This window comes from Curcuma longa, chromosome 10 (genome assembly GCF_044706935.1).
Source record: "Curcuma longa cultivar G26 ecotype Majalengka, Jawa Barat chromosome 10, ITB_CL_G26_1.1, whole genome shotgun sequence".
NCBI lineage: Eukaryota > Viridiplantae > Streptophyta > Magnoliopsida > Zingiberales > Zingiberaceae > Curcuma > Curcuma longa.
Genome location: NC_133870.1, coordinates 11,695,640 through 11,714,840, shown reverse-complemented (window position 1 = coordinate 11,714,840; position 19,201 = coordinate 11,695,640). Strand labels below are relative to the sequence as shown.

General features: G+C 36.9%; 2 protein-coding genes across 2 annotated transcripts; both read right to left on the bottom strand.

Annotated features, from left to right (window-relative positions):
* Positions 1–99: 99 nt before the first annotated feature.
* On the bottom strand, positions 100–327 carry LOC141835641 (uncharacterized). Its single transcript, XM_074723016.1, has one exon. The coding sequence runs from the start codon at positions 325–327 to the stop codon at positions 100–102; it is 228 nt and encodes a 75-aa protein (XP_074579117.1).
* A 10,394-nt stretch (positions 328–10,721) lies between these two features.
* LOC141836454 (starch synthase 3, chloroplastic/amyloplastic-like) lies at positions 10,722–15,451 on the bottom strand. The gene is made up of 7 exons (XM_074723947.1): positions 15,287–15,451; positions 14,384–14,512; positions 12,839–13,021; positions 12,576–12,707; positions 12,391–12,502; positions 11,542–11,665; positions 10,722–11,108 (listed from the first exon to the last, which is right to left on the bottom strand). The coding sequence occupies exons 1-7, from the start codon at positions 15,311–15,313 to the stop codon at positions 10,979–10,981; spliced, it is 837 nt and encodes a 278-aa protein (XP_074580048.1). The 5' UTR covers positions 15,314–15,451; the 3' UTR covers positions 10,722–10,978.
* Positions 15,452–19,201: the final 3,750 nt, after the last annotated feature.

The following is a 19,201-nucleotide window of genomic DNA, read 5'->3' as shown; positions in this document are numbered from 1 at the left end:
ATTATTCGTTTATTTCTCCTCTTTTACTTTCTCAGTAAGATGAGCACAAAGGAGGTTGACGAACAGATGATCAACGTACAGAATAAGAACTCTTCCTAGCTACTTTGTTGAGTGGATTCCAAATAATGTAAAATCAAGCGTGTGTGGCATTCCACCCAAGGGGCTGAAGATGGCTTCAACATTCATCGGCAACTCAACATCGATCCAGGAGATGTTCCGCAGGGTCAGCGAACAGTTCACAGCCATGTTCAGGAGGAAGGCTTTCTTACACTGGTATACGGGCGAGGGAATGGATGAGATGGAGTTCACTGAGGCTGAGAGCAACATGAATGATTTGGTGGCTGAGTACCAACAATACCAGGATGCAACAGCTGATGTGGAAGATTACGAGGAAGAGGAAGAGGAAGAGGAAGAGGAAGAGGTCGGCCAGGAAGCTTTAGTTTCTTCCATCTGTATTAATGGTCATTATTGCTCTTATAATTAGAATTCAATCTTGATGTGAGATCTTAGTTGTGTTTCTGTCATGAAAGACATGTGAGGATACCCTTATAAGGTATGACTCTTGTGCTCGGAGAGCTGTGAGTTTCTCTATTAACAGACGTAGCTGTGATTTGATATTAGTATTGAGCTACGTAATGTTTATTTGAGAAATGACATTTTTGTTTCCATAAAACACTACTAACTGTGATATTAAGTCAAAATCCTCTAATAGTGGTCTTTCTTTTGCGTTAAAGATAGCTCAAGACTAGGTAATAATTTGTAGTGCTCTTGCCAACTGAACTAGTTAGCACCTTCCTCTCTTAGTTGAAAACATTTGATAAAAAATAGGTGGTTTGTGAGTAACTATCTGAATACTAAGCATTTAAAAACATTGATAGAAAAATGAGAGGTTTGTTGGTAGCTCTCTGAATAAACATTTGATAGACAAATGAGAGAGGTTTGTGGGGAGCAATCTGAATAAACATTTAAAGCATTTGATAGGAAAATGAGAGGTTAGTTGGTAAATATTTGAATAAGCAAAAAAGAAAGCACAGTGAACCTTGCTTCTACTTCAACTACTCTTTTGTTTTTTTTAATCTATACAAGAATATTAGATATGAAGATCTCATTCCTCCTAGGACTTTGTTTCCCTTCTTTCCTAAAGAAAGAAAACAACAAGAAAAATATATATAATTTTAAAGTAAATTTTTTTAAAAAAATTTATGTTTTTTAAAAAATATTTGTCTAAGATAAAAATTACAAATTATAAATAAACTTTTAAAAATAAGTTTTTTAGCTTGTATTTGAGCTCCATATGAAATTTTTCAACGAAAGCAATATAGAAAAAAAGGACAAATTTATAAATCTTTTCTTTCTCTTTAATTTTCTTATAAAACAAAAAATAAATTGACTTTTCTTGGATTTTATTTTGGTAGAATTCTAAAGTGTCCGGAGTTTTATTTATTCCTAGTGGGCGCTCTACATTTTTTTTTATTCTCAAAGGGTGCTCCATCCACATCTGAAAAGCACCAAAAACCTCTAACTAAAACGGTCAAATGGGTCCATCTACCACGGCAGATCAACTTATTTTTGGTAAAACAGATGGACCTATCAACAATGTCAGAGTCAATCCGGATAGTTTACTCGGGCTGATTTGAATTCTTAGACTATGCCAATGATATACTCTGGGCTAACTCTTAAATTTTTTTTCTCCTCCCTAAATTCAAGTTTTTTTTTTCTCGTTGCCGTCGGACTCTGTAACACCCCCTCTTTCTTATACTAATAGGGAGACGTTACGTACTTTAATTTTGATATCATAAATAAAATATTTGTTTTCTGTTTAACATGCGGAAGCAAAGAAATAAATATAAATTCTTGGACATAAAATAAACATTTATTCAATTCTTAATCCTTGATCTTATTCCGCGGTTCCGCCAACATCACACATCGAACACCTTTCCAGCTGCCCCCTCTTTCCTAAAACTTTCCCTTTTATCTGCAATATGAGGAATGCAAACTATAAGCAACACTTAGTAAGTACATACCTAATCTTACAAAACAACGAAAATCATTTCATGCATTCTTTCGTAATTAAACAGGAAATAAGTAAACATACTTAAACATACTTATGGGCCCTGGCGGAATATCAATGCGCGCATCTCTGATAGAACTCGGGGTAGCTAGCCACCGAATGCTATCAGAGGACTTATCTTATCAGGCAACCTTTGGCCTAGAATTCCTTTCCTTATGGGCGAACCTTTGGCCCGGAATTCATTATGGGCGAACCTTTGGCCCGATACCCGCCTCTTAAAAGTAAAATACATTTCTTATACTTCTTATATCATGCAATTTGGAAGAAACAATTTACACTTACTTTAACTTAAAATGATGTCATGGAAAGAATACTTTATGCAAGCTCTATCAAATCATATTGTGGAAACAATAAAGAAAGTAACGGAACAACTCATACTGCAGGTGAGAGATGTACTTAATTTGTCTAGGTTTTAAATGCTATGGTTTGTGAAATCGGAGACTTTCTCCGAGGTGCTCTAGCGCCTTCTTCGCACGACCTAGAAAAATCATAACTACAACTTAACTGAAATCTTTAATCTAATCTAATTATTTAACCGGATCAAGAGTTAACCCTAACACAAATCACTTCTCATTACTCTAATTAAACTAGATTAATTCTCTTAATCAAATATTATTTATTTAATCAAATCAGCCCGAATTAATTAACCATAATTTAATTAATCAATTAATAAACCTTAAATTAATTAGCTAATCAACTAATCATCTAATGGTCTTAATTAATCGAACTTACCTAATTAACTTAATTAATAATCTGATTAACTATCAATTAATTAAATCTCACATTAATTAACTAATCAAATAAATTAATTAATCAAACTAACTTTAATTAATTAAACCTTACCTTAATTAATTAATTAATTAATCACCTTAATCTTCTTCTTCGCGTGAACCGTGAACAAGGGCTTCGGCCGGCGTCAGCTGAGGCAGGGCAGACCGGCGGCGTCTGCACAGTGGAACGCGGCGGCGTCAGCGGTGTCGACCGATGGCGGAGCAGAAGCGGCGGCGGCTGTGCAGGGCGTCGAACAGAGGAAGGAGGCGGCTGTTCTGCTTCTCCACGCGGCGGCGGCGAAGGGCGGCGATGCTGTGGAGGAAGGATCGCGAGGGGGGTTCGGCCCTCTTTAAAGCCCCTCCGTTCCGATTCTTTCGCCGGCGGAACCGGACGCGGCGGACGCAGTCCGCGCGGGCGGACGCGGCTCGCGGAAGAGGCGCGGGTAGCGTGGAGAGCGGCGGTCGAAATCCTTTATAGGAGTGCACAGTACTCCTAAATTCGGGATTAAGAATTCCCGTTTAAACCGGGTCAAATTTCTTAAATCGAATCGGATTAAATTTTGGTTCACTTGGTTCGGTCATCAAACGATTTCCAAATTGACCCAAACAAATTTTGTTGGATTCGTCTTGCAAAGATGAATCTTTTCACCCCTTTTATTTTATCAAACTCCCTTCTATCATTTAACTAAATGACCTTTATTGGAATTCTAAATCTAATTAAAAATCCTAAAAATAGAGAAAAATAATCCGGGTGTTACAGACTCCCCGAGCTACAGCCCGAGTAACGAGAACTGTGGCTCCGCCCTTGCCTATCAACTTAGCAAGTTAGAAAATCTCCAGCTCAACCTAAGACAGATTGTGAATTAGACGGGCCAACCCACGGACCTATCAAAAAATATTAAAAATATTAAAAATTTTAAATTTAGATTACAGTTTAAATTGGTCAAGTTGAAAATTTTAAACTTGAATTCAGATTTAGAAAGATCAAGTTCACTAATCCATTGAGTTTTTTACTTTAATTTTAAAATATAAAATAAATAAATAAACTTTCTCAATCCGGGGGTCAACCCAAGTTCACCGCGAGTCAATCCACACGGATCGTGGATCAAGACGGGCCAACTCATCTGAATCCATCTTAAAATGAGTTGATAAAATTTTAACTCAATCCGTCTAAATTATTTGACGGGACGAGCCAACCCGACGGGTCTAACCCAAATTGATGGCTACACCTCTAACTTAATCAAAATTTGTACTTTGCCAAACCCACATATATCTTCATTAATTACACCTATTCTTAGAAACCATATTTAGACTTCATTCCATTGTACTTCGCCAATCCTTGTTGATTTAGATATTGACCAACAAAATTCTCTCAGGCTCATAAAGAGTAAGTTGCATAATTTGTAAGGGTCACCTTGAAACTATAAATAATTCATCAACTAATGCAAAAATGTGTTTTGGGTTGATTTTAAAATTTTCTTCTTTCAAAAGTAAAAAAAAATTAAAAATGATTCCTCTGTTAAGTCATTCTATGCTCTTAGTTTTGTTGTTTAAATCATAGAAGGCCATATAGAAGTTTTATTCAAAATTGTTAGAAAGATCTAAGTTGGTCAAATATCAAAATTGATCTCTCTATTGTATTCATTTGAACCTTTAGATAGTATGCTTTCATTTCTATTGTTTTGGTCTTAAAAGGTCATTTAACAGTTTGGGTCAAAATTACTAAATGAACCTAATATTAGGATGAGTGCATTCGGCTAGAGGGGATGGAATAGTGATTAATGCCAACAAATATGATTCTAATGCTCTTGCTAATGAACAAATAATGTCACAAACACAATTAACAAAAGCACAACATTCAAGCATTCACACTTACAAGGAATTGCTAACACATTTATTTAACATGGTTTGACAACTGTATATTCCTACTCTACAGCTTGATCTATTGATGGATCACTCCAAAAAAGTCATTAGTTTTCTCTTTCTTAGAAATCTTTTGAAAGTGGAAAAATCTTTTATATGCATAAGGATTATGAAGAATACAAAAGAAAGAAAGCTTAGAGAAGATAAAACCTTCTAATAAGTTTAACCAATATTATTTCACTAGCCTTAGAAGCCTCCACCACTCCTTTTATAGCATTTAAAACCTTTGTTATAAGTTTGTTTGTCACCCAACAGTCAACTAGTTTGCACCATTAGTTGACTGTTTCATCCTGATCCAATTGTTGTTGTACAATAACAATTTTTTTTTTACTTTCTACATCAATAATTAGTCTACTAATGTACCATCAGTCGACTATTTGTTATCAATTGATTGCTCAACCGACTCAACCACGAATAGAGTCATTCTATTATGTAGCTTCTCAAACCAATCGAATGTATTAATCGACTACTCCAATAATCAACTAATATCCATTATCAATTGATTGCTCAAACCACAAACATCGAATCACTTTAGGGTATCAGGCTTCTTAGCCAATAGTCGACTAATCTCCAAGACCAATCAACTATTAGCCCTGAGTATGACCATCTCTAAGGTCGAATTCGCCTATATTGAGTTCTACTCTTTATCTCTATGTATACAAGTCAATCAACCCTTAGCTCACAAGAGTTAACATTTGCAGTTTGACTTTGTCCTCGACTATCTCTTGTCAAGTTATGCATCTCTTGGATGCGCTCAAGCCCTTGACTCCTTCATGTGTCATCCATCGCGGCTCTTGCAAACGTAGTTCACCTCCAATAATTGTCATCCTTGCTACCTTGATACTCCCCATTTTGTGATTCCCTCAATATGCCTCAAGCAACCTTTTCTGATCTCTATAAATCTTATATCATCAAGTTGTCAACTTGATCATGCCAGATCATCACTCTAGAATTAATCCAACATCATCTCAGTGTTTCTTATTTTGTAGTCTCTTGGATGCCTCATACCATCCTTCTCTGATCTCTTTGGACCTCTAAACCATTAAGCTTCCCACCTTGGTCACATTAAGCTAACATCCATACAAGTTCTCTAAGTTCCATGCGTGTTCCTACAAATATCTCGACACTCAAATACATATAAAATACATAGGCAAGGCCTAATTTAAACTTTTTACCCAAATATCGAAACCTAAAGTCGCATTAGACTACTTGGAGCATAATTACACTAACAATCTCTTTGTTTTGTGTTTGACAATCCATTCTAATTATTAGAGTAGTATTCTATGGTTTCATTTTTGTTCTTTCAACCCTAGAAGATCATTTAGAAGTTTTTGTCCAAAATTGATAGATGGACCTAACCTGGTTAAACTTTTAAAAATTTATGTTGGTGCAATCAACCTCAGGTTAATGTTGACCAAGTTGGACAAGCTCGGTTTGACTCGAGTTGGATTTTGATGTTTGATTAATATGTTGATAAGATGTCAAGTAAGACTAGGTTGACTGAATACTTGATGGTGAAAAGTCCAAGTGGGTCATGGAGGACCAGACACTTGGCACGAGATGGAAAGTCCAATATGGAAATTGGTAAGAGGAAAGTCCAAGTGGATCAAGGTTGACCGAACACTTGGTGAGCGAAAGTCCTTATAAGGTAAGACAAATGGAGGAAAGTCCTTGCGGGTGAGAAGACCGGACGTAAGGCAAAAGGGAAGTCCGAGAGGGTCGAAGAGGCGAGCTCTTGGCACGGAAAAGTTCTTACAAGGGTAAGGCAAATGGAGGAAAGTCCTTGCGGGTGAGAAGATCGGACGAAAGACAAAAGGGAAGTCCAAGAGGGTCGAGGAGCGAGCTCTTGGCACGGAAAAGTTCTTACAAGGGTAAGGCAAATGGAGGAAAGTCCTTGCAGGTAAGAAGACCGGACGTGAGACAAAAGGGAAGTCCGAGAGGCGAGCTCTTGGCATGAGAAAGTCTTTACAGGGTAAGGCAAATGAAGATCAAGAAGGTCGACGTCAAACTCTTGATCAAGTGAGGAAGTCCAAGAGGCGAGCTTTTGGCATGAGAAAGTCCTTATAGGGTAAGGCAAATGAAGATCAAGAAGGTCGACGACCAAACTCTTGATCAAGCGAGAAAAGAACTCGGTAAGACTTCATTTCAGCCACTTAATCCTGGTGTCAGTCAACTGGTTTTAAAATTTAGTTGACTAGTTTTACACTTCAACCAACTGGGTTTATACTTCGGTCGACTGAGTTTATACTTCAGTCAACTGGGAGCGAACAGAAGGTAAAATGACTCAACTGGATCTTCACATCAATCGACTGAAATAAAACCAATCGACTGATGGAAAAAACTAGTCAACTGAATTTTGAATTCCGACAAAAATCAGGTGTGATTTCAGCAATTCAGTAGTCGTTTTCTAGGTTTGACTAGATCAGTCGACTGGGATGGTAAATCCAGTCGACTGATGACTTAAAAACTGAACTGGTATAAGAGGTAAGTGCACTTCGTGGAAGACACTCTAACAACCATTCAAGCTCTAAGTTCTTGTGCCCTACTGATCAAGCAACCATCTGGTGTTCAACCCTAAAGCTTGGAGCGATTTCTTGAAAAAGAAGAAGCATCCCTATTGTGTAATCTCTCTTCTCTTCTTCTTCATTATGCTTGATTGATTGTACACTTTGTTGTAATTTGCTGTAAGAAGGTTTCTCCGCCTTCGATGTTTGTCCAAGAAGGAGAGGAATAGTGGAAGAGTAGCTGAGTGATCCTTGGATTAGTCGCCTCAAGGAGGCGAATACCAAGTAAAATATGTCTTGTTAGCATTGTTGAGTTGTGAGAGAGTGTAGAGTATCTTTCCTTCATCGACGAAAGTTCGAGAGAAGCTATTCAACCTCCCTTCTAGCTTCACAAGGTCCTAACAATTTATTCTTTTATTATGTTCCTTAAAACATTTTTATGTTTAAATCCTAGAACACCATCTAGTAGTTTTGATCAAAATCAATAATGGATTTAAGTTTGACAAATATTAAGCAAATGAGCCCTCTATTATATTCCTTATAGCATCCATTATCCTATATGATCTTATTTTTATTGTCCGAGCCCTAGAAGGTGTTGGTGAAATAATGCTCCTAAGCGATTTGAGGAAATTATTAATGCAATAATGGTCCTAAGTCATTGGATTCAACCACATTGCCTTGTGGATGTCTTGATATGTGGGAAAGACTTCAAATTAGGTTAGTTGAGTTATTAATATATGCTTAGTTCGCCGTGACCGATCAGTGCTTGGTGGTGATCATGATTTTGCAGTTGTATTCTTAGGAAATATGCATCCATCGTGATCTCTAAATACCACCAGAGGAGACGAATCTATTTTAAAAAACCTATGTAACACAAGCCTCAGCAACTCTTTCTATCAACTAGTCAGTCGGCAATCAACTCTCAACTCAACAACTCAACCTCGACAACTCGATTTTGGCGACTCGACCTCGACACTCAGGTGACTCAGCACTCGACCAAGTCAGCTCGGTCATACAAGATAAAGCGATCCACTCAGATTTAGACGCTCATCTAGATAACCAAGCAGTGCAGTGTTTGATAGTTTGAGATTATCAGCTCAAACCATCTTCACAAATACGGTTGAATTTTGATTCAGTAATATCAAATTCAGTAAATTTCTTTTATTTCTCCCGCAGATTGTCAACAAGTACATCGTTGATCTCCAAAACCTATATCAACAATTGCTAAGATAACACAAGTTCGTCCCCTTGTTGCCACTAAAGGACACCTACATAGGCCTCAGTGGTCTAAACAGTTATGAGCAAGTGCCCTGCTTCGTGGACCTCTTAATTGCTCTCGTAGCTCCTCCGATGTCCTCAATCAATTTCGGTGCATATAATAAGAAGCTCATCGAGAGTTCCTTGAACCACTTCACCACATTTGATGGCTATTCCAAGAGGGAGCATCGTCCTCTAGATACTAGTCAAGGGAACTTAGAAGACAATGGTGCTTACCATTTGTGGGGTCCCTTTTGAGCTTGCTACATGGTTAATTAGAAAGTTCAAGTGTGGTTCCTTGCAATGAAGTGATCAAAAAGAAGGAAAGCTTGCCTTGTGTTCCAACCAAAAAGAAGAATAAGGGATTTGAATTTTTAACATGTTACACACTGAGGTTGATTTACTAATGATTATTATTATTTTTTTCAAAATAAATAAATAAAGGCATAATTTAGAGAGCCTTTTGCAAAGCTTCTAACTAATTACCAAACCCCTCTCTTCTTCCCAATTTCATGTCTGTGTGCTGAAGCCAACTTCCCTTACCCAATTTGGTGTGATCCCTAACCCTGACAATGCTTCCTTGGCCCAAACAAGAAGCCGCCGCCACCACTCCAATTCCTCCTTCATTTTGCATTGTCATTATTGTTGTGTGATTTAACTGTTAACCAGACTCCTTCCCCCTCACGATGTCGTCTTCTATATGCTTACTTATTAATCCTAAACCTTAAACTCACAGTCCTCCCTTTCCGAGCATTGCCCTTTCTTTGTTGGACTTGATTTTCCTCCACGTTATTGATCGTGGTCGACAACCCCATGCTTGGCATCGTTGTAAGCAAGATGACTAGTCTCTTTGATCATCTTTGGAGTAGAGGTGTCTATTCAGATGGGTCGGATGGATTTGGATTGGATCGAAATAAAGATATTCAAAAAAAATTTCAATCCAAAAACCTTAAACCTGATGTATAACCCGACTGACTCAAAGACTTTTTTTATTATTTTCTCTGATAATTCTTTATTTTTATCTTTATACTTCAACATTGTCATACTAATATTATGTTATTCATATACATAAAATATTTTAATTTTTAAAATAAAATTTGATTTAACTTTAAAAAACTCTTAAATCTAAATTCTGTCAACTCTGACACACTTTCCAATCCTAATTTGATTTTTTTAAATCAACTTAGATCGGATTAACAGATTGAATTCATTTTTGACACACCTACCCTGGAGCATTGGTTGGCTATCTAATTAGTAACTCCACTTCATTAGATATTATGGTAAGGTTGTTGCATCCTTTATATCTTCTTCATAAATTCATTTGAAGGTGTCATTTTTAGTCTTGCAAGGCGAACCCAAAGATATAAAGCTCTTTGAGAGCTTTTAGACATTTATAACTCACTAAATAACTCTCTAAATTTCTATGCTCATTAAGATCAAATGCTCAAAGGAATGCAAGATCTAGTACATAGGTTAAAGCCTTCAACATTTCAAGGTTTTAATAGTTTACATTTTACCTAGTCTTTCATTTTCATCTTAGAAAGACATAAAAATTATTTGCTAAGAGAAATTCTTATTAGGATCAAACTAAGTGAGAACTTGTGAATCCCATTATCTAGGTCAAGGTGTTATCCTTGAAAGTTGCTAATCTTGACTTATAGAGACTTACCTTATTGCCTCATTTCAATATTCTAATTATCACATAGCACATCTTACCACAAACTCAACCCTTGTCTTAAGTTTGTATTTGAGCAATTATTCATCAATAATTGGGGGCCATCTATTCAACTCCCCTCGCGCAACCCATTTTGTGTCGACCGATCAAGGCTATAGACCACATACATAAGTGTCACCCAATCTACACCCATTGATGGTGTCAAGCTGAGCTCCCGAGGCACCCCCACTTTGTATCTAAGTCGAGTCCCTCGTATAAAACCGCTAGGGTGAACTCGACCGATTCAACACATCTTTGTAGACAACAGACAGTTTCTCACAACTTGAGCTTTGCTGCGCCTTGAGATTTAGCCAAGTTGAAGCTAATCCAACGTCATCAACCTCAAAATAACCTTCTATTTGTACTTATGTAGGTAGAATTCTACATTTTAGTCCAAGTCATCAATAAATTGAAGAGCCTAATAATAGTTGTTGTGTTGCACCACAACAAAAGCTCATATAAAGCAAATATCTTCTCAAGAGTTTATCATCAAAATAAGTCAACTTATTCAACTGTTAAGGTAGTGAGGAACCTCTACATATTCTTCTTGGGACAAGTATGAAAATTTTCCAACGAACTAGTATCTTTCACCATCTAGCAAATGCATCATCAAATGATAATTACAGAAGTGCCTCCGATTTTTCCAAGAATAAGAAACTGCACAAACAAGAAAGATCATCTGTAGACATTTTCTAGGGTCAATGTACAAGATTTTACTCTCCACGAAACTAAGAAATTACTATTTCCTTGCAGAATGGTAAAGCTCCAAGTAGTCCAGTGCAGGTCGATTCCACGACCAGTCTTGCTCCATCACACGCTTGCATAATGAGTAGAACCACTCCCGGGCATCAAACCAAGCAGATATTGATCTGGAACACGACATTATAAGATGTAATAATTTGGTTGTTAGTTGCAAAACATAGCGGTTTCTCTTTACCAATGGAAGTATAAATAAGCTATCAGTATCAAGCACAAATTAAACAACATAGAAATGGTATACAAATCAAACAAAAATGTCAGAAATGTGAGCTGTGATCTACCTGATTATTTGGTAAACAAAATCAACAGCTCTGGCCCTACTCTTAGCTTTGTAGTAATGATGATTTCAAGTTAGATAAAAATTTATTTAATTATTGTTGATCTGCTAAAATAGCATCTAGTTCCTTTTTCAAAGAAAGCACATTATTTAGTTGAATCAAGCAAATCTTATCAATGTCGCGGAACCTCAAGTATATACCAATCACATTTCTGGTTTAAGAAATAATCAATGGAAGATCAGGAAGTTGGACTAGTGTAACATGCCTGTTGAGAGCATATTCGACTGCACCGGCATCAGTTCCTTCAAAGCTGAATCCATTTGGTTCAAGGCCTTGTGCTTGAGCTCTCTCTTTATCATTGTCAACGTCAAAAACAGTATCATAAAGTCCTGTAGAAGACAATACTTTGACGTACAATATTTGAAGAAAATAAACAGGATTCCTTATAAAAAATAAATAGTAACAAACCACAGAAATTATAGACAACCAATTTACACGTCACACTTTACATATGAACTATTCTGCTATTAGGAAATTGCATCAATAAAACAACCAAACACTGCAATCCCTTTTGGCTTTTTGGGATCCATGCAAGATTATTTATAACAAATGATCTACAACTTGACCACATTTGGTTTCTATCTCTTGCCTATTTAACTCATTATCATAAAGCCATGTGTCTTCGAGGGGTCAGCTATCCTTGCCTCCATATTCAGTTGCTTGTTGAATTTTACCATTAAGTTCTTGCCTATTTAACTATCTATAAGTTTTATAGATCAACTGAAGGGCAGCCCGGTGCATGAAACTCCCGCCAATGCGGAGTCTCGAGGAAAGACCTATTGTACGCAACCTTATCCTACTTTGCAAGAGGTTGTTTCCGTGACTTGAACCCGTGACCTCCAAATTACACGTCAGCAACTTTATCGTTGTGCCAAAGCTCTCCTTCAAGTTTTATAGATCAACTATTCACATGTAATTGTGCAAGTGTTAAAACAAACACTAACATGACCCCTCGATTATCTTTTACCTTCCATATTACTCTTATTAGGAATTCATGACTTAATACTGCTGTTTTAACAAAAATTAATAACTGAGACTTTTATAGAGAACTCACCTCCTGTTTTGCGAACTATAGGAATGGAGCCATATCTCATAGCTATAAGTTGGGTCAATCCACAAGGTTCAAAAAGAGATGGAACGAGAATAAAGTCGGCACCAGCATAAATCTGAAGGACAATGCATTAGATCTCTTATATCAACGTGGGTGAGCACCTCCCAAGAGCAGTTAAAACATCTTACCAGATGTGAAAGAGGTTCATCATAGGTCAAGCAAAAGCGTGCACGATCAGCATGTGAGCTGTGCAAATGATTTGCCAAGTTAACAAAATCATCTTGAATACGACGATCTGGAGCTGAACCAAGAAGAACAACCTGCAACAAGGTCGCTAGACATGATAAGAGAATTAACTTAAATATGGTAAAATATAAGATGTGGTGATAGGAAACCCATGAGACAAAATAATTGGATGAAAAAACATTGCTCTAAGCAGAGAAATCCCTGCCTGTCCATTTCTCCCAAGTGTTCGCTGAACAGCATGTTTGATGAGGTGAATTCCCTTCTGAACTGTTAAGCGGGAAATAATACCTACTAAAGGAAGGTCTGATCTCTTCAATCCCAGTCTTTCCTGCAATGCATTTTTAGCAGCCTTCTTACCTTCCACCACATTCTCTGCTGTGTATGACACCTAAAATTCCATAAAAATAAACAAAGATGAAATATATTAGAATTTTTTTTTGACAGATCAGTAATTATATAATTTTTTATAAAAGCAAAAGCTTCTGTATACTTCAATCAAGAGCTTCACAAAACAACGACTCTGTTAGCCCAACTGGAAATTAATGATATAACCATGTTCTAAGTTGGTAATAGTAATTCTTTTCAGTTCATTCATGGAAAGATAAATATGTTTCAAGGTACTTGTAAAAGAGACATTGCATGACAAGCCCTAGCATCCAAGGACATGAGAATCAGATGTTTCCAGAAGAATCTCTTCTATCATGAGTTTATGACTGCTTCAGTCTGAAAGAATATAGATTGTCCCTGCTCTAACTTGATACTCCCCAACCAAGCTTTAGAGAAGCAGTGAAGCTAGTCATAATTGGCTCTTCGCTAGATATTATCCTACAACTAGAGCCAAAGTCTCAAAAGAATATGCCAAAGGAATTAGCTGGTCATTTGGAACCAGATAATATGCATTAGCTGAACATTTAAAGCCAGCAGACTACCATTTAAAACCAGCAGTTTGCATGCATTGACTGGCCATTTAAAGCCAGCAAATTTTATGCGTTAGCCAGTCATTTAAAACCAGCAAATTTTATGCATTAGATGGTCATTTAAAGCCAGCAGATTTTATGCATTAGCTGCCATTTAAAGCCAGCAAATTATTATACAGCTTTTATTATTAATTAGGATATATAGGCTATCTTTTGCAGATTTGTATACAATAGTTTAGCTATTTTAAGGGCTAAAAATCAGGTATTATGGGATACAAGGAGAATTCTCCTCGAACAGATGGGAGATTTTTTCTCCTAAAGCTCTCCAAGTTTTTAATCTTTTTCCGTTCAAAGCTAGCTAATTTTTTTCAGCCTAACCCAATACTAACAGCTACAGCCAAAGTTATGCAACTTTTGGACATTGTGTTGAACTAAGAGTGACTGAAATCACTGCACTTGCATATTTACGCTATAAGAATCAATCATTTAATTCATCGTTAATTTCACGGGTAGAGATATATTAATGGGATTCTAAATGTCAACTAAATGACTACATGGTTGACTAATGAAAGTTCTGATGAAAATTCACTTATCCAGTGGGTTAATTTATCATGCTGCCCCAGTTATACTACATTTCAGAGATGGAATCATTGACATCTACCAGGCAGTAACTAGTAAACAGTATTAGTTACACTTTACATCTGGATATACCTAACTTTAATCATGTTCTCAATAAGAGTATTACAACCAAAATTAGAATGAAATTGCACATATAGAAAGATAAATGTAGCAAAATTATGTAGCAAACACGTTGAAAGAGTCAAAGGTGTTACTGGGATGAAGTGATCATTGTATGGGTCCCAGATATCTGGATCAATGCCATTTACAATGCCATGGAACTTGAAGAGATGAGGAGATATTGCAGGATTTCCAGAAATCTCTCTTGAGTATGTTTGTGACACCTGCATTGACGTCCAACAAGGATAGGAACAAGTTGCAGTAAAACCTTATTTTTCTTATTCTATTCAAAATAGCATTCAAACAAGTGCAATTAAGTAAGATATTTGAATATTTAAACCTGAATCCATAAATTAAAACACAACATGTAACATAATAATAGAAGAACATCATTGTTTACATTTTATAGTTTGCATGTATGATATCAAGATGCAACTAGTAGTGGTGTTCAGACCATCTAATTTAATAAGTACGGGTCCACAATGCAAGATAGTATCTGAATTAATAAGGACATCAAAGATTGAAGCGGGAGACACTGATTATACCCAGTATCTTTGATCAGTCCCATATTGCTCGTGGCATTATGCATACAATAGAATGTAAAAACAATTCAGTCATGCTTGAGTTTGAGGCCTACCCTTTTAAATGCATAGGTGATATTGTTTCTGGATTGAGTAATGATAATCAGTAATATTTGACATTTATATATCATTATACATTTGGCAACCATTTCCCCAATACGAAAAAAAAAAGAATTCAAAAGAACAGACAGATCCATCAATGAACTATCAGATTGCAACAAACATCTAGAGAGAAAAGAAGATATAAACATGTTAAATGTACAAGAAATTAACAAGACAATTTCCAGAATTAAAAGTGAAAAGGAAACTATAGGAAGAGTAATAACAATTTTGTTTACAATTTTAAAACTATAGGAAAAAGGGCAATTATCATAAATTCCAGAAATACTAAAATAATCAAGAGAGCTAGATACTAACAGTAGTAGCCTTGTCAGCAAATTTCATCGCTCTACCAATGTTCTGTATCCCAAACTCTAGATTATGAATTGTAAAGACAACTCGAGAATTACTCAGTCCACAGTGACTGTAGTGTTCTTTAAATAACCATGCTACAGGAGCACTGGACCAATCATGGCAATGTAAAATATCCTGTCCAAGCAACAAAGAAAAGCTTATGATTTGTAAAGTAAAAATAAGATCCTGCAAAGCACATAATATAGGATAAGATCAGTTCGAAAGTAAAGGAAGAATACATGAGAGGTAAATTTGCAATATACCTGGATCATTGAGTCACAGTTGACACAGGAAGCATACCAGTCCAAAGAAAATCAGAATGTAAACTATTCTATGCAGTTGTTGTCGGTTGAGATCTCTTGAAGTCGATCTAAGTGGTTTAGGTTTTGGTCAGTCAGCTTATTGGTAAGTAAACAGCTCAAACTGGTGGGATGCTGGTATGACAATACAAATCGTGCCCCTTTAAATACTCAACACACCTTTCCGATCGTCAACACACTGCTTTGGATGGATTGACACAATTTACATACCCTTTAGGCTAAAACCTTTTATCTCAAAGGTGTTACACATAGGCTAATACCTCTACATGAATAACCACAAGCACCTCATGTGGTCCTAAGAAGCTAACACATGAGCACCTAGCGTGATTCTAACGAGTTTGATTGCATTTGTCTTACAAGAAAGTTTTAACTCGCCACTCCCCTATCTCCTAATGTAACTCGTATTTGAATCGACTACCCGCTCCTGATAGAAGCTGCCATATCGACCCCTACACCAAAAAGGGAACTCTTGAAAATCTGCTCATTGATGCTAAAGCACAAAACTCATAGACATGTCATATAATCTTTCAAGGATAGGACCAAAGGCTATTAGGAATAATAATTTTCCAATACTAATGTACAGAAACCTTTATCAACGCAACCCATTGGTGCATGGCCCTAGAAAGGAAGAGCTAGAGGGGACTGGTTGAAGATTCTTAATTTGTTGACGCCCAAGCTCTTGAACAATTACAAACCATGTCTAATGATTCTACATTGTAAGAAGGGGAGAGCATACACATTTGTTACTGGCATGCCTTCTAATCTTATCCAACTCCTTCAAAACCCATGTGGAAAAAATACCAGAGGATAAGATATCATGGATGAGAAGTTGTCAAACCCTAATAGACAGAAACACCTTTTGCCTTGGTTGAGATGTTTACCACTTGTGAGATAAGATTTCTAATATCCTTAATTTGGTGTTCCATCCTCAGTTGAAACCCTAAGTACTTGATAGACAGAGGTGTGATAGGGAAAGTAAGCATGTAATTCAATTTTACATCTCATTTGTTGCCAATATTAGAAAGGTTGACTTATCAAGATCAATTTTGAGTCTTCTTAATGACAAGAAAGCTTCTAAGGTAATTCATAAATTCCAAACTGCTTGATGATTCACCTTGGAGATTGATACAATGTCATTGGTTAACTGAAGTATTAGATTAACACTCCCAGAGAAACCACCAAGATAACTCAGTGAGCATTCACAGTTCAGGACTAGAATTAAACAAGGTGACAGTAAATTACCCTAATGAAACCCCTTACCATAGGAAACCGTTCACCTATTTGATTGCTGGTAGTCACTGCTCCCCTGGTAGTACTAACAATACCAAAATTTAAAAAAAATCCATTGTCGAAGGAATGGAGAACAAGGGCATGTTCCAATGTCAAATGCCATTTCATAATCTATTTTGACGACCACTATCACTTCATGTTTTGTTTTGTGCTACTTGATAAGTTCTGAAGGACATAACACAATCAACAAAGCCTCTCCCTTCTAAGAAAGCAAACTAATGCCCCCAGATTAAATTTGAGATGAAAGGTTTTAGTCTAAGTGTAACACTTTGGACTAATTTACATATTCTTTTGGGTAGCATGTTCCGATGTCGACACACCCTTCGGATATCAACATACCTAGGCTATGTTTATCGGTTCAGATACGAGATTCATGGTCAAGGCAACGATTATACTTTTTCTCTCTAAGATATTGTTGCCCCATCTAATAATTATGGTTTATTGGCATAGATTTTGATAGTGTCACACAATTCCCACAATTCCATTCGACACCATGCAAGCAAGCGTCGAACAGCAATGCTTCGATGTGATTGGCACTGACATTTTTTTATGTGCAATTAATGCTTGTCTTAGAATTTTCTTGATTTTAGTCAAACGTGAACAAACATTAGTGCATTCTCGAATTAATGTTCATGTGTTTGCGACCATGGACCACACTTGTGTATGAGCTCATGTCCTCATCAAATCAAGCTAAACCAAAACAATGAATATCATAATTTCCTTCATCACTAAATAGTTTGGGACATTAATTTTTCATTTACCCTAGCAATTGGTTTACAATAGTTTACTTGCAAAATAACCTGTCCATGTCCCTATTCAACCAATTGATTACAAAAAATAATTATTTCCAACTGTTGTTATGCCAAATGTTATGCGGAGCATATTTGTCAGATCACTTATTATTACGGATCAGCACAAAATGGATAAGAATGTTATAATCACACTAGCATTGCACAGGAAGGAGACATTGCTGAAATGACTTGAATTCACCCAATGGAGAAACACAAGAAAAGGTGTGATTTAACCACCAATATCAGAGCCAACACAATACCAAATAAACCAAGTGTGAGGCTTTTGAGCATATAATTTGAGACTGAATTTCGGAAATCTCAATGACATGCAGGCTCCCACATCCCATGGATCAAGTGTCCTGATTTTCGCCCCCGGGACATAGCTGAGTTGGTTACGACGTAGCAGAGTTGCAGAAGAGGGCAAGGGTTCGAATCCTGGCGAAGCCAGGCAATACCCTCCTGCGTCGTGACCAACTGCAGTTTCTCGATTTACCTCCTCACAAATGGTCGTGGGGCCGATCGTGTGGGGCCGTTGGGGTGACAGATTTCACCTTTTTTGCAGAAGTGTCCTGATTTTCTCATCAGAGCTGCAAGATTTTGGCAAGCTACTGTGGCAGCAGATGTAAGTTACCACAATTCCTCAAAGAGTTACTTAAAACTGATCAGTAACTATGTCATCTGTAACAAAGTCAATATTTGTCATGTTGACTATTTGACTCACCGGGAAATCAAGTGCACTCTTGTATAGTGACAGTATGCTATTTCACATTATTAAAATCCTTAATACCATGAAACTAATTGTAAATGTTTACATTTGTAGACAGCTATTATCGAAGATGTGCTATTGTTCAAAATATGAAAAAGTAGAATAGAAAATTCTATGCAAACATGATCTAGAAGTGTCTGGTGTGCATTTTGGTTTTAAAAAAAAATGAAAATAAAAGGCAATTTCATTACGAGGGTTGCATTGCGACGTTCAATCAATTGTCTGATAGCTTTCTAGTTTCATATAAAGTGACAGTAATAATTGCCTGTCAGAACTGTTTGCTCATCAGTTACAAGCAGCAGCAGCAGTATATGGAACAGCTGTTTGATTGCTAAAGCCACAAGTGTTCAATCTGACAAAAGCCTACTAAATAGCAGTTTGTCTTGTGCCGCCATTTGATCCTTCATGAAACGGTTATATCCCCAGAGAATCTCTTGTGATGACATTTTTTCTGCATGGAGGAAGCATCAGAGAACACTATGAGGTTTGGCACAGTGCAGTAGACATAGGTGGATAACTGATTTTGTTGGGCGCTCGATCCCTTTGTGATGTTGATCTATGGCGAAGGGCTTTGTGTTTTTTTGACCAACAAGTTTTGCATATGGTGTCAACATCACTGGATACGAGGCACTCAATTAAGGAAAGGGGGGGGGGGGGGGGGGGGGGGGGGGGGGGGGGCGGTGGTTGGTGGGGTGTGGCAGCCAGGAGGATG